The sequence below is a fragment of the Penicillium diatomitis genome (assembly GCF_028827545.1).
Source record: "Penicillium diatomitis strain IBT 30728 chromosome Unknown utg000009l_segment0_segment0, whole genome shotgun sequence".
Classification (NCBI taxonomy): domain Eukaryota; kingdom Fungi; phylum Ascomycota; class Eurotiomycetes; order Eurotiales; family Aspergillaceae; genus Penicillium; species Penicillium diatomitis.
The window spans coordinates 1333726-1347301 of NW_026623181.1; the positions used below are offsets into that span (position 1 = coordinate 1333726).

At 50.7% G+C, this 13576-nt stretch overlaps 4 protein-coding genes across 4 annotated transcripts; 2 read left to right on the plus strand and 2 right to left on the minus strand.

Annotated features, from left to right (window-relative positions):
• Positions 1–170: 170 nt before the first annotated feature.
• N7539_006899 (putative extracellular serine-rich protein) lies at positions 171–647 on the plus strand (the record flags this gene model as incomplete). The annotated part of the gene is made up of 1 exon (XM_056936500.1): positions 171–647. The coding sequence occupies one exon, from the start codon at positions 171–173 to the stop codon at positions 645–647; it is 477 nt and encodes a 158-aa protein (XP_056788435.1).
• Positions 648–1885: 1238 nt separating this feature from the next.
• Positions 1886–4964, minus strand: N7539_006900 (uncharacterized protein; the record flags this gene model as incomplete). Its single annotated transcript, XM_056936501.1, has 2 exons — positions 1886–4795; positions 4866–4964. 2 exons carry the CDS (start codon positions 4962–4964, stop codon positions 1886–1888), a joined length of 3009 nt encoding a protein of 1002 aa, XP_056788436.1.
• A 1513-nt stretch (positions 4965–6477) lies between these two features.
• Positions 6478–9575, minus strand: N7539_006901 (kinesin light chain; the record flags this gene model as incomplete). The annotated part of the gene is made up of 5 exons (XM_056936502.1): positions 6478–7444; positions 7493–8495; positions 8554–8863; positions 8933–9160; positions 9225–9575. 5 exons carry the CDS (start codon positions 9573–9575, stop codon positions 6478–6480), a joined length of 2859 nt encoding a protein of 952 aa, XP_056788437.1.
• An 826-nt stretch (positions 9576–10401) lies between these two features.
• Positions 10402–11436, plus strand: N7539_006902 (SSH4 family protein; the record flags this gene model as incomplete). The annotated part of the gene is made up of 1 exon (XM_056936503.1): positions 10402–11436. One exon carries the CDS (start codon positions 10402–10404, stop codon positions 11434–11436), a length of 1035 nt encoding a protein of 344 aa, XP_056788438.1.
• Positions 11437–13576: the final 2140 nt, after the last annotated feature.

The following is a 13576-nucleotide window of genomic DNA, read 5'->3' on the forward strand; positions in this document are numbered from 1 at the left end:
ATTCATTTCTCTTCAAAAGACCACCCGTCGTTCTCTTCAAACTCGATTTGCCCGGTTGCATTCACTATCTTTCACCCTCCAAACAACAAGTCAAACCGCTCTCGCTTAGTCCCCAAACAAAACAAAACAACAACACTCTTGAACCCGCTGATATCATCGATTCCATCACAATGCACTTCACCAAGTCTTTGATCGTCCTTGCTGCGGCTCTCATGCCCTCGGCCTTTGCTGCACTGCAGGCCGCCGAACCCACTGCCTCGGTCACCAGCACCATCACCCTCGTGCCCTCCGGTTACACCTCCACCTCGTCGACCTCATCTACCCCCATCTCGACCTCAACCTCTATCTCTACCACCTCGTTTTCGTCGTCCACCTCGACGTCCATTTCCAGTTCTACTTCTACCTCCTCCGTGCCTGCTTGGACCCCCAAGCCCACCGGCACTGCCCGTGGCTCGAGCTCCTCTTTGGTCCGCGTGCCTACCTCGACCCCTCTGATCAAGAGCACCTCGACTTATGTCGAGACCAACACTGCCGGAGCGACTAGTGCTGCATCGGCGACTCCCACCCACAACAGCGCTTCGATGCGCCAGGTCTCGGGCGGTCTGGCTGCTGGTGTCGTCGCCGTTGCTGGTATGCTCATGGTTTAGAGCGGTTGATGCGAAGAACCTGAACAAAGCCTGCAGTGAAACATTCCTCTTCATCCTCCAAGAAGAAGAAGATTGATGATCACTGCTTTCTCTCGTGTGAGCATTCACTTTTGCTCCGAGGGTGAAGAGGCCAGCGCACGCCATTCTCTTAGCAAAATTTAGAGTACCTCTCGACTTATTTGGGCCTTGGGGGGTATTCACAGCGCAGCCGAGCTGCTGCCGCTCTTGATTTCCCACTCTTCGTCTTGATTGACGTGGGGTTGTGTGAGGAGCACCTTGATTATTTTCTTCCTATTCGAATTAGGAACTGTGTGCTTTCCCTCCATTTTTGAGTATACCACCAGGTCCTTTCTGGGTTGATCCTATCGTATATATTTCTTTTCTTACCCTTTCTTTCTTTTCCCATCTTTTGCATCGTGATTGATCTCCTCTTTCACTGTGTTACATTCTTCGATATTTATCTACTCAAATTGCTCGATACTACTTTACCCCCGGATTTTTTAGTCCCTATCTGATGTATCTGTTCCTGGATCATCGTCCATGACTATTGGTTATACTTCTTTTCCCCTTTCCTTGGCCGTCTTTTCCAATACCCATCTGTTTTTTTCTTATTTTAAATGTGATTCTTTCCCTTGGGGATGTACTTATAACCATCTATGCGCCGGGGCAGAAGTCCTGTGGTATTCGGTTTCTCAAGTTCATAAGAAAATCGACTAGATTACTGCACGTAGGTGTCTAGACAGAAGACTCCAGCTCGAGCACTACTCGTATTGGGTTACTACTGGACCACTCACCACTGATACTTGCAGATACAAGCCATACCTGCGATATCATCATACATACATCGATACGTCCTGATCCTCGTCTCATTGTCATTGTCATTGTCATTGCCATTGTCATCAGTTATGATCATAATCATACTCGTTCATAAATCATATCGTACTCCCTCTCAAGCCTTTTCAAAATCATCTCGTACCGTACCTGAAACCCTCCACCTCCATTTCCATGCATCTGTCTATGAATTCTGGCACTCAGCAGTCAAGTCCGTTCTAGCCCGGTAGTTTCCCCAATCGGCCATTTCCAATCTGCGTTTCCGATCTTTCCAGAAGAAAGCCCATCATGAATCGAAATATCTCGACAGAACTCAAGTCATCAATGACATGCAATCAATGGCCAAGTCCTTCGCTCTTTCCGCGTCAACGTTCAGCTCAACGCTCAACGCTCAACACTCAACGTCCTCAATGATGTTTATGCTGCATCTGGACGACGGTTGTCCAGCCCTGACAACATGATGTTTTCAGTTCATGGCCGCACCAGGGACAGGTCAGTGCTCCGAAGACGGGGCTGTGGGAAGGTGTTTTGTTGGTGTGGGTGTGGATATTCTTGTTGTTCTCTGTGGTTTTGGATTGACCCTTGGAGTCTGGTTTGTCTTTGGGATTTGAAGTGGTATCGTTTGGCGCTGGTGTGAATGCTAGTGTCGGGTGTTTTCTTGTATTGGGGGTTTTCACCAATGTGCGTCGATTCGAGACGTTATGTTGGGATGGTGAGTGAGGTAGTGAGGGGGCAGGTCGGGAGTAAGTCTGGGCTTGAGATTGGGATTGGGTTTGTGATCTAGGTTCGGGATGTTCAACAATGTGGAATCGTTCCGGACAGGTGAGTTGGGCGTAGAGTTCAGCAGGAAGATCGTGCCAATGATTACAACCGCAGCAGATGACGAAGAGTTTGGCGACGAGTTGGTCTTTGATATAGATGGTGGGGTGGGATTGATTTGATTGGGAGAGAGAGGTGCGGCGGAGTTTGGTGATGAAGCCGTTGCGGGACAGCGGAGGAGGAGGGGGAGGGAGAAGGTGGACAGTCGGGTTTGATGGATGTGGTGGTGATGGTGATGTTGACCTTAGACTGGGGTCTTGCAAGGAAATGTCTTTGCTTCTGAGTTTTGTTCGGCGACCGATCTGCTCCGTGGTGGATGAATTGGGTAAGGCGAAAGCATTGCTGTCAATGTCATCATGGTTTAGATTGCAAATCACTTCAGCAGACTCTGCCTTTGCCGCCGAGATCAGTTGATGATCTCCTTGAGATACAGGAGACATCGACACGTCGAGGACCTGTTCATCTGCCGTATCATAACTTGATCCCTCCGATGATGCTCGACTGAAGCGATGGTTGCCAAGCACGTTAGGCGTGGATTTACTAGCAGACGTTTCAGCCAGCGAATGACCTGCGTGAGACACTGCCTGCTCTGAGTGAGTAGCCGCCGGTACCTCCTCCGGAGCAGTCATAGCTGACACTTTGCTATCGAGACTGAGTCGGCCATACGGAGAGTTCTCTGCAAGCGCGTACTTGCGTCCTGGATGCTTGAGTGGTACCTGTATAGGTGAGGGGGGTGTCGACTGAGCAGACGCAGGACGTCTCTTGTTAACGTCTTGTAGATGCGAGATGTGATCCTGCCTTTGGCCACTGATTACCCCAGAAGATACTTCTGCCAGGCCCGTGGAAGGTGCTGAAATAGCCAGTGTCGTCTGACGGTCTGCGCGAGACCGCGATGGTGATTGATCTCCCCGCCAAGCCGTGAATGCAGGACTTGACACCTGACGGTTGTGACTGCGAGAGCCTTCGGAGCTGATGCGCAGTGGTTGCGGGATGAGCTCGTAGGATTGCTTTTGACCTATCGAAGCCTTGAGTGACTTGCGCATCTCCTCTGCCTTTCCGTCTTCTTCATGTCCCGTCGTGAGTGGATTCATAGCTAGTGGTGACGATTTGTAACCCTTTTGTTGCGGCTGAAGACTGCCTTCAGAGTCATGCTTTTGCATCATAGGTTTGCTGTGTTTTCCATCTTGACCAAGAGGAATGTAAGAGTACACTTTTGTCTGCGATCCTCCTTTGGCCTGTCCATGTCCGGAGTTGTAGATCATGCGTGTCGAATTACCCGGATTTCCGCGAGCTCCAGTTGACTGCAGCGAGCTGGAGCTCTGCGTATTCACCGGCAAGGCCGGCCGCAGAGAAGATGGGATATCACGGGGGGAAGGCTCCTCGGGCTTGATATCCTGTCTGAGAGTCGCCGTGAATCGCATGCGATCCAGTTCCGCCCAGACATTAGTGGACAAGCCAATGTTTGAGCTCGGTTGACTCATGTATTTCGGTACCGCACGGTTTCGCAAGGCCGATTGTTCGATGGCGGAACGCGGACGCGCACTCGCCAACTCTTCGCTTGCAAAATCGTGATTCTGTCGCTGCCAGGCCTCTGCCATCCTCCAATTCTCCCGCAAATCATCAGACTTGGTGGCCGAGTGGTGTAGAAGATGTGAGGATCGAGACAGCTGATGACTGGTCATCAAGGACGTGCCATGTCTCGAGGCCAGCTCGCGTGAGACAGCCGTTCCAAAGCGCTCCGGCAGCGCAAGTGGGAGGGTGGGCGGTCCCCGGGGTCCAGCGCCCTCGTCGTCGGTCGATTGATGTCCATTTTCCGAGTTTGCTCGTGAGCGGGATGAACGACGCGACGAAGAGAAGAACGAGGTGAACGATCTTGAGGATCGCGGCCTATCGGACTCGGTACTCGTGGACCTCTTCCCACTTTGGATGGGTTGCTTTTTGGTCAACCGACGAGATTTACGCTCCTGCTCTTTTTTCTCGTGTTTGGCTTGCGACTCTTCCAATTTGCGCAGTCGCTTTTCCAACTCCTTTCGCTCGGCTTCCAGTCGCTTGGTGGCGCGTCTCTCCTTTCGCGACGTCTTTTTCCATGTTGGTGATGAGCATATCTCCTCTTTTTCTTTTGCTTTTTCTGTTGCTTTTTCATGTTCTTGCTCTCGAGGCAGACAATTGTCGGTAATAGACACAGGTCGTGGAGTCGAGGTCTGCTCGTCCTGTAAAGACGCTGCTGGCACGGAGAGACTTGACTGGGGCGTGCTTACTGATGGCAATTGAGACGTCCGCGGCGAATACGTCTGTGTGCTGGAATAGGAATCTCCCAGTAGCGTATCACTGACGCCAAAGTTCGTATGAGCAGAACTGTCTCTCTGACTTGGAAGCTCGCCTCTCTTGGGCTGAAGCTCAGGCTGCGTCAGTGCCTGAGCGGTTGTCGCAGACGGCGCCGATTGGTGGTTGCTCTCAAGTCCTTGAGCATCATCTCCTGGAGAGTAACTCTGTCGCCTCTGAATTCCAAGTGTAAGCCTTGCAGCCGCTTAGCTAGATTTGAGTTCGCTAGATCACAATGATGCGTACCTTTTCAGCGCGATCCCCATGCAAGACCCGTTGAAATCGCTCCGAGATGGAGGGTTTGCGCCGACGGCGGGGCTCGGGCTGAACCTGAGGATCCGACATGGTGAGTTAATGGAAAGACACCCGCCGTAGGTCAGTCGTCTCAGTTCTGCAGTATTTTGACTTGGAAAAAATGAATTCGACAATCCCATTCAGAATGGTGATGATCCACAGACGAAGATGTGTTGTGGGTTGTGTGCTTGGGTTGCGAGGTCGAAGGAGTGTGTTAGCAGGTCACACACACACACACTCTCTCTCTGTTCGGCAAGTCGAACGTAACCAAGACAAGGTTTTTTGACTGGGCTGAGGTGATCCCAATTCATCATCGATCGCTTCATATTTTCATCTTTCCATCTTTTCACCGTCCCTCATTTGGCTGTTTCGTGTTTCTTCTCCTTCTTTCTCCCCTCTCTCTGTCAATTGAAACGCTTGCATCCACAATTGAACCGTCCGAGTGCAAAGTCGACCAGCAAAGACAGGAGAGAAAGAAGAAGCAAAACGAGCAGAAGAAGAGAAAAAAATGTTGAGATTTCAGTTCCAGCCGCACAACGATCAGGGATCGACGATTCATGGATTTTGCTTTTTTCTTTCCTCTTTCGATATGTACCTTTTCCATTTGATTCCTTACTGTGCATCCAGTCCGATAACCGGGCTGGCATCGATCTGAGACCTGCAGCCTCCCCAGCCTTCCGGACTGGACGTGGATGATCTGCTGGCTATTTTTGGGCGAGACCACAGTCACCACACTAGACTACTGATCGACACATAATAAGCTTTGACGTCGTGAACGCCGAAGACCAGAGAGAAGACTCCCTGCGCCCGTCAAGCTCAATTCAACAACGCGTGAGTCGGGCGCAACACGCGAGATCCAGAGGGATCACATACATACATGATCCGAGTACAAATGCTTGGTCCTGCCGGCAATTCTCAACACGGTCGACCTGCAGCCACCCAGCCTGTGCCTCCAAAGCTGGTCGCTTTGCCATGACAGACGTGGCTGACTCGGCAGCCCATTTTTCCCTGCTGTACTGCCAGGCTTGTTGAATTGCAAAGGAAAGGCTGAAAAGCTCAACGGGTCGTCCGTTCGCCAACGACGCGAATTTGATCGAGCCATCTTGTTCCACCTCAAAAAGACCTTTCGCATGATGAAGAATTGTCCCTTGTGAATGATCAAACCTTCTCTTATTCTGGAAGACTGCTATATGCCAGGCTTCCAGTACATCTCTCTCCCTGTCTCCCTGTTATGGTGAGTTTGGCGACCGTTATTGCATTCTATACTGGAAAGTGGAAACCCAAATTCACGGACTCGAAACCTAATCTTTTGGCTCGCTAAACCTTACATGGATAGTTCCGGAATCCATATTTTCCTCCAGATTTGCATAGTAACAACGACCAAAGGTATAATCTTCAGTATCCCGTTACATGTTTAAGATCAGCCGCGTTCCAGGATTCCCACCAGGAACTCTTGGATCTCGTTTCCCGACCCCTTCGCCAACGGTATAACTCCTCAGACGATAATTCTGAAAGACAAGCCATTGATCTGTACCAAGGCGGAGCAAAAGGTCTCGATCACAAATCATCGTCTTCTTTGGAAAAGAAAATTCATCGGGCGTCGCCATTTCCGGCCTCCGAGTTTTGAATCCGGCATCATCTCACTCTCGTGCGTATGAGCTAGCGGGGGAGTAGAAGCGTCTGTTGAAGCTGGTTTGCTGTTGGTCTCCCAGCTAAGAAGAATATTGAATAATTGGGCGGTGTCTGCGTGATGCGAACCTAATGCTTTGTTGGAGAGGTCCACACAGTCCTTGAGAAGGATGGATGCGTCAGAAGTCCTCCCTAGTTTTCTCCAAGTACACGCAAGATTGCGCATACTGGTCAAGGTCCAAGGATGCTCTGGCCCTGGCATCCGTTTCCGCGCTCCAAGCAGCTGCACAGCAAGCTCTTCCGCTTCGACGAAGCGTCCCTGGTCAAATAACATGCTTGCCAGAATAGCCATGCTGTTGAGAGTCCGGGGATGCTCAGGACCAAAGACCTTCTCTGACCCCGAAAGTGATCGTCTGTGCATGGTCTCTACTTCCTTATACTTGCTCTGGTGTGCAAGGATTGAACCAAAATCATTGATACGAATAAGAGTATGAGGATGCTCAGGACCAAGGACCTTCTCTGACCCTAACAGTGCCCGTCGGTGTATGGCCTCTGCTTCCTCATAATTGCCCTGTCGTTCAAGGCATAAACCAAGGTTTCTGATACTAGCAAGAGTATCAGCATGCTCCGGTCCGCAAAATCTTTCCTGAGTTGAAAGGACGTTTCGGAACACAGATCCTGCCTCGGCATATCTGCCATCCCTTCGCAAGCACCTTCCTATCCTGGCCAGGAAGTTGTCATAATCATGCTGGCGTTCCTGGAATTCTGCGCTGTCTGCCAGATACAATGCATGAGGCAGGTAGTTCCTCCATGTTTGTCGATTGCAATGGTCTTCATCAGGGAAAACCGTGCTCAGTCGGTCAGCAGTTGTCCCTACCCAGCTCGTAAATGTCCCGTATTTCCTAAGCCAATTTCAAGTAGCAAGATGGAAAAGTTGGTGAAGACTCAACATGCTATTCTCAACCTGTGCGCTGACAAAAGAGCATGCTTTGAGAAGACCCAATGCTTCCACTCTTGCCTTCGCTGACTCCGTATGTGGAAGAATGGACTCTGGTATCTCCCGATGACTAATGCAGGCCATGAATGACAAAAAGTCGCTTGCAATTTTATCCCGTTGCTGAATCTGCACAAAGGAGATCGGCCAGGTTGCGGCCACGGCATGCTGACTCGCTTCGTAGCGTCCGTCGTCATCAAACTCCTCGCTGAGCAGTTCTATGCTCGCCCCTTCTTGTTCGCCCAGCAGTGACATGTATGTTGCTAAGGAAATATCATTTCGATTGATGTAAGCCGCGGCTTGGCTGATTGCCAACGGGAGACAAGAAAGCATCTCAAGGAGCGTATTTGTCTCATAATCGTCCCGTAACAGATCCTTGCAAATCAGCAAGTTCATCAAAATTTCCTTGCCAGCCTTCTGATCCACATGGGGGATAGAGACCACGTTTGATGGTGCAAGCTTCAATGCAAGCTGTCGATTGCGGGAGGTGAAGAGAACACGACCATTGTCACTTTGAGGGATGATATTCTTGAGCCGTGGTGCAGTGGAGCTTCCCTGAATCTCCATCCACATGTCCTTGTCATCTGCGTTGTCGAAGATCAGGATCCACTTTTTGTTGGACTGGCTGAAGTGAGCCCGGAGACACTCCTTCACCTTTGTTGGCTGCACTTCACGGAGCCCCAATACTTGTGCTATGGTCACGAAAGCCTGTTCAACAGCCTCGAAGCTGGTGCACGGGATCCAGAAGATCGAACATTCAGGGTCTCGATGTCGCATGCAATAAGCTATCTCCAGCGCGATTTGAGTCTTTCCCACGCCGCCCAGTCCGGTGATGGCAAGCTTTCTCGGTCCATCTGGCATAGTAATCGAATCCTCTATCATCTGGATTTCCTGCTGGCGGCCCACGAAATATGGATTCTTTGCAAAGGGAATTATCACATGGTAATTTCCGCTCGCGTCTGATCAAAAGAATAGATTCTTAGCATCAGCAGAACTATGAGGAGACCTTTGACTAACCTCTATGGTCTGCCGGCCTCCAGTACTCCAGAAAAGTCTTTGCCACTGACGCTCCAGTCGCTGCCGCATATTCCTGCCACACCTTGTTTTTGTGACTGTCGGCATAGTCACATACGCCCTTGATAATGATACACGGGACATGATCCCAGACTCCTGCCCCCTCCATCTCAAAACCAAGAACCTTTTCTGTACTGGCAATCTCATCCCGATGCTGTCCAGACTTCATAACCGTGTCAGCGGATGCAACTGGTCCGATGTAGATGGAGACCGGGTAAGGTTCTGAGGCCTCTCGACCTCGGATTTCATGATCCTTTGTCGCAATCAAGGTCATTGCAATCCTTCCCTAAAGCCTCCTCGCAGATATGGTCAGGCGAGTCACTTCCAAAACAGGTGCGGCATCCATCAGCAAAAGTCTTGCTATGATGCTGATGAAGATAGCGGGCCTTGAAAAGAATATCATAGGCTCCCGGATGACAGCATCTGGTTCCTGTTTGTTGAAGGCAGTGGAGATGGTGTTGCGCCTGGTTTTCAAGTTCACTGCGGGTTTTTTCCGCGCGAAGGTCATTGAGAAGAGCCCGGATCTCTCGATCTGGCCTGCCCAGTGTGTCTTTGGCCGCAGTCTTTCGTTTTAAACCACCAGGGTATTGTCTGCCAAAGTCATATTCAATCACCGAATCACTGATAATCACATCACCAAGATATATCTCTTGATACTTTGGTGGTGATGGGGCGCCCCCGCAGATCCCAACGACGAGAGCAAGCCTGACGCCCGGGTAGCTGATGAGCAGGCTAGACGCAACACCTGCCGCACTTCCCTTGCCCATGCCAGGCATATAGCACAGGACCACATCGTGCTTGCCAATCCGTCCATTTACGTATGTGTTGGCATCGCCTCGTTCTTTGCCGTAGTGTTTCCCGAGTCGATCATAGGTCTCATCGAACAAAGCCTCGACCGCATCCGCCTCAAAAACGAGAGCGCAGATAATTGCGATCGCAAAGTCGTCGCGCCTTCTCGGTCGCATCTCGCAGCACGGGTCTTGACGGGGTTCACAATCGAGATCTCAGTAGACTTTGGTATGTCAACATCGATAAAAAAGGCCGGGAGATAGAGGGTAAGAACAGCTGAAGTCGTAGGGAAGCTGAGGCGGTTGGGTTCATAGCCTCACAATCTCTACTGCCCGAATCCTAGGGCTGCAATAGCCGCCCGGAAGAGGCAGCGCATATGCTGACACTGCCTCATTATACCGAATGAGCCAACGACCGATAGTTTTATATTCTTTCAAATGACATAAGTTGATGATCAGGACATCACAATGGCGATTGTGGTCCGCTGTGGAAATATGTTGTTGTTTCCTATGAGGTCTCGGGTGGTGGTATAGTACTGTTTGATGGGTTTGCACATAGGCTCCTAGTCAAGTGACTCAAGTCTGCCTCTCAGCGCTTCGTTCTCACACAGAAAGATACTACTATGGTCTATAAATTCAACCTCGTCCGACCAAGGAAGGCAATAATGGTTGCCAACTTGGCAGTGTACGGTCTTGTGGAGATGAACCACGCAGCTCGTTGATTTACCCGTTCGACGAGCCATGGCTTTGCCTACCCGCACAGCCCCGCTGGCCCTGAGGTGTCACGTCTCACAGCCTCCAAGACCCGACTGGCGAGGCTAAGACCGAAGAGCAGAGCGGTTGAAGAGCTGCTCTCCTCAACTTCCTTTCTGCTCTTTCGTGAGATCGCTGTTTGTCTTGGGACTCTCAAAAATCCCGGCTACCAACTTTAAGGAACTCTCGTTCGAGACCACTTTTCCAGTCATCGACTGTGTCGTAACCCGCAGACAACTTCTCGGCAACTATGGCGCAACCACCGGGCTATCATCATACTAACCCCTTCACAAATGACGACCAAAGTATTCCCCCACCAAGCTATGATGCCGCAACGTCATCAGCGCCTAGGGGACCACCTGCACCCACCACCATCCCACCGCAGTCTTTCCAGCATTCAGCCTCAGCGCCGAGTGACCCTCCACCCTACCACAACTGGCAAGAGGCCGTCCCTGATACATCAGTCTTTCCACCACCCCCAATCTCCGGCTACTACAGCTCCGGCACCGGGAATGCCTCCAGCGACGATGCGCAGCGCGCCCATGACTTTTGCGACCACACTCCGCTGTGGCTGCCCGTCGTGCCGTCGAACCCCGTCTACCAGGCGGTTGCCCAGCATGATCTGCGACCCGTCCAGCAGCGGGAATACGCTGGCCAACTCACGCACACGGCCCCAGGCTACTGGTTTGGTCGGACGGCCGATCGCAATGGTGACTGCTGCGTCCTGACCCATCTACCCTTGTACTTTGCCGCTCAGGATTCTCCCTTCCTCACCGAGAAAGCAAAGACGATCTACTTTGAGATCAAGTTGTTCGCCCTTCGCGCCGGTCCCGGCGGTGACGCCAGCGGCTTGTCGCTGGGCTTTGCTGCGCAGCCCTATCCCTCGTGGCGCTCGCCGGGCTGGGAGCGTGGTAGTCTGGGTGTCTTTTCCGATGACGGCTGTCGCTTTGTGAATGACTCCTGGGGCGGACGAGACTTTACGGCCCCATTTCGTGTCGGCGAGACCCTGGGCATCGGCATGACCCTCTCACTACCCAAGGATCCACTCGCGATGGCGGATGCAATGTTTGGCACGAAGCGAAAGTGCGTGGTGGAAGTGTTCTTTACCCGAGACGGTCGCCCAGCTGGCGGATGGAACTTGCACGAGGAGGTGGACGCTGATGCCGGCGGGGTGGAGGGGTTAGAAGGAGATTTCGACCTCTATGGAGCCATAGGACTTTTTGGAGGAGTCGATTTTCAGGCATGCTTTGATCCTGCTGGATGGCGATGGAGACCGACCGAGTGAGTTGAGTGGAGATGCTCGCAGATGAGGCGGTTGCCGGCAGCATTACACGATTCCTTGTAGGGGGTGAGTTCGTGGTGGTGGATTGCTGAGTGTCTGCTCATAATTGATGTGCTCTGTTCTTGGACACTTTGGCTCTCAGAGACAGATCAAGCGGGGAAAGAAACGTTGATCCATCTGTCATGTACTACTAGTCAGAAGCGGAACAAAGATGAGATAACAGTCAAGTAGAAGAAAAGAAGAAGTAGGGGGAAGCCACTGGACTAAATAATTCCCCTTAGTCCGCTCACTTCGTCCGACATCAAAATGTGATATGTCAAGCCAATCCCCCCAGTAAAACAAGGTTGAGGCTCAAAACTTCGGCATTTCAGAAAATGATAGCTCACTTTGCGGAGGCCATGCTTGCTTTTTCTTTGCCCCGTTTTTCTCCCACAGTGACAGGCATAGGTTTCGATCCGGTATTTATGTATAGATTTTGGATTTCTATTAAAGATATAAGGAGAAGTCGGGATTTAGCGAGTCCATTAATGATGAGATAATGCTTGAGAGAGCTCCAAGATGTGAGTGTGTTATAGTAGGTAGTTTAATTGATCGCTTGTACCGACATCCTCGCTCTGCGAAACTACATTATCCGATCAAGTAAGATTAGAATGCATGTACCTAGACCCGTAGGGGTTCCACGTACAGTCCGTGCTCCCAGACCCCAGATACATATGCGTCATCCCATGAAGCGTGCCTCTTTACTGAACTGGGTGAGTCTCAGCTACTAATTGTTCGAATCACACCCATTCAGCTGGTCACATCCGCTGTAGTTGGCCTTTTTTTGCTTAGGTCTGGACTTGAGATACTCCAGTAACTTACATGAAGTTTAGCGGCCTTTCAGAGACAAGCAGAATTCAAGTTTTAAATGTCGATATTTATACAATTTCCAGCACGGCAATATCAAATTAGTATAAACATAGCAGTTGGAAAATGGTCATATTACCTTACCTCTAAGACAAAAGCCAACATCACCACCCGCGCCATACTATATGGTCCAGATTCATCTTCATATCTCCCTTTTTTTCGCCCAGTTTATTTCATTACGGATGCCCCGCCATTTTCCTCGTCGGCCGTCCCTCGTGCGAAAATCTACAACCTTGAACGCACACTTTTGTTGTTGCATACAAATTTCCCAAAGGGTCATCCTGCATGATACATTTACCGGTAGCTTCAAGCCCCGAATCTACCTAGACCCTCCAGCCTCGATCGTGCATTTGCATGTGCATCTGCATTTCGCAGGGTACATACGAGCGTGACTACCAGTCAGATGTTGCAAGGACTTGAGCAAGAAAATCTTCGGTGGAATTCTCGGCTCGGAATAGAGGGGAAGGAGAGACACTGTAGATGTGAAAGCTATCTTGAAGTACAATACCTACTCCTCTTATGTAGTACCGACCATAGCGTCTATGTCCCTCGCTGTCGATCGTCAACCCCAGCCTTCAGATTACCTTAATAGGCCCGAGCTGGAGGTCCCCGACAGGAGTTGGAAAATGAGTACAGGTAATTAGATCATCTCCACTTCGACTCTTCGCATGTCTAATCCTAGGTAATTTCTCGCGCGCATTAGCGGCAACGGGGGGAATTGTACAAGATGCTTCCGGTGGAAGAAAGCAGATCTCACTGCATCATTACTGCCAGCAGTAGGAGCAACTAGTAGTAGCAGCAGCAGCAGCACCTACACGGAAATATGTGGCAGGTACAGTGGGGGCTTGTCCATAGATACGTAACTTTTTTTTTCCTTTGCGCTGATGTGCTTCAAATTTCGGCGACTGCTGTTCTTTGGTGGTACAATAGGACGAAGATACCGAGTCAGGTAGTAGGTACCTAGGTCCTAGAGAGTTAGCGAGCAGGACTTTTCGTGAGTGCAAGCCTCATCCACGTAGTACCAAACTCATTCATACTAGAACTTTCAACTTAGTCGCGAGCCCCGCTTTCGAGGTGCCATTCAGTTGACAGGTACTTTGTGGCACAAGGTTCTAGAAGACTGGCAGATTATATCCACCCAGACGAGGCACATAATCCCGCGAGGCAAGACTGCTCCTATATAGACAGATCGAGAGAAGGAAACCCCCGTGAAACCCTACTCCTCTCAAACATCGAT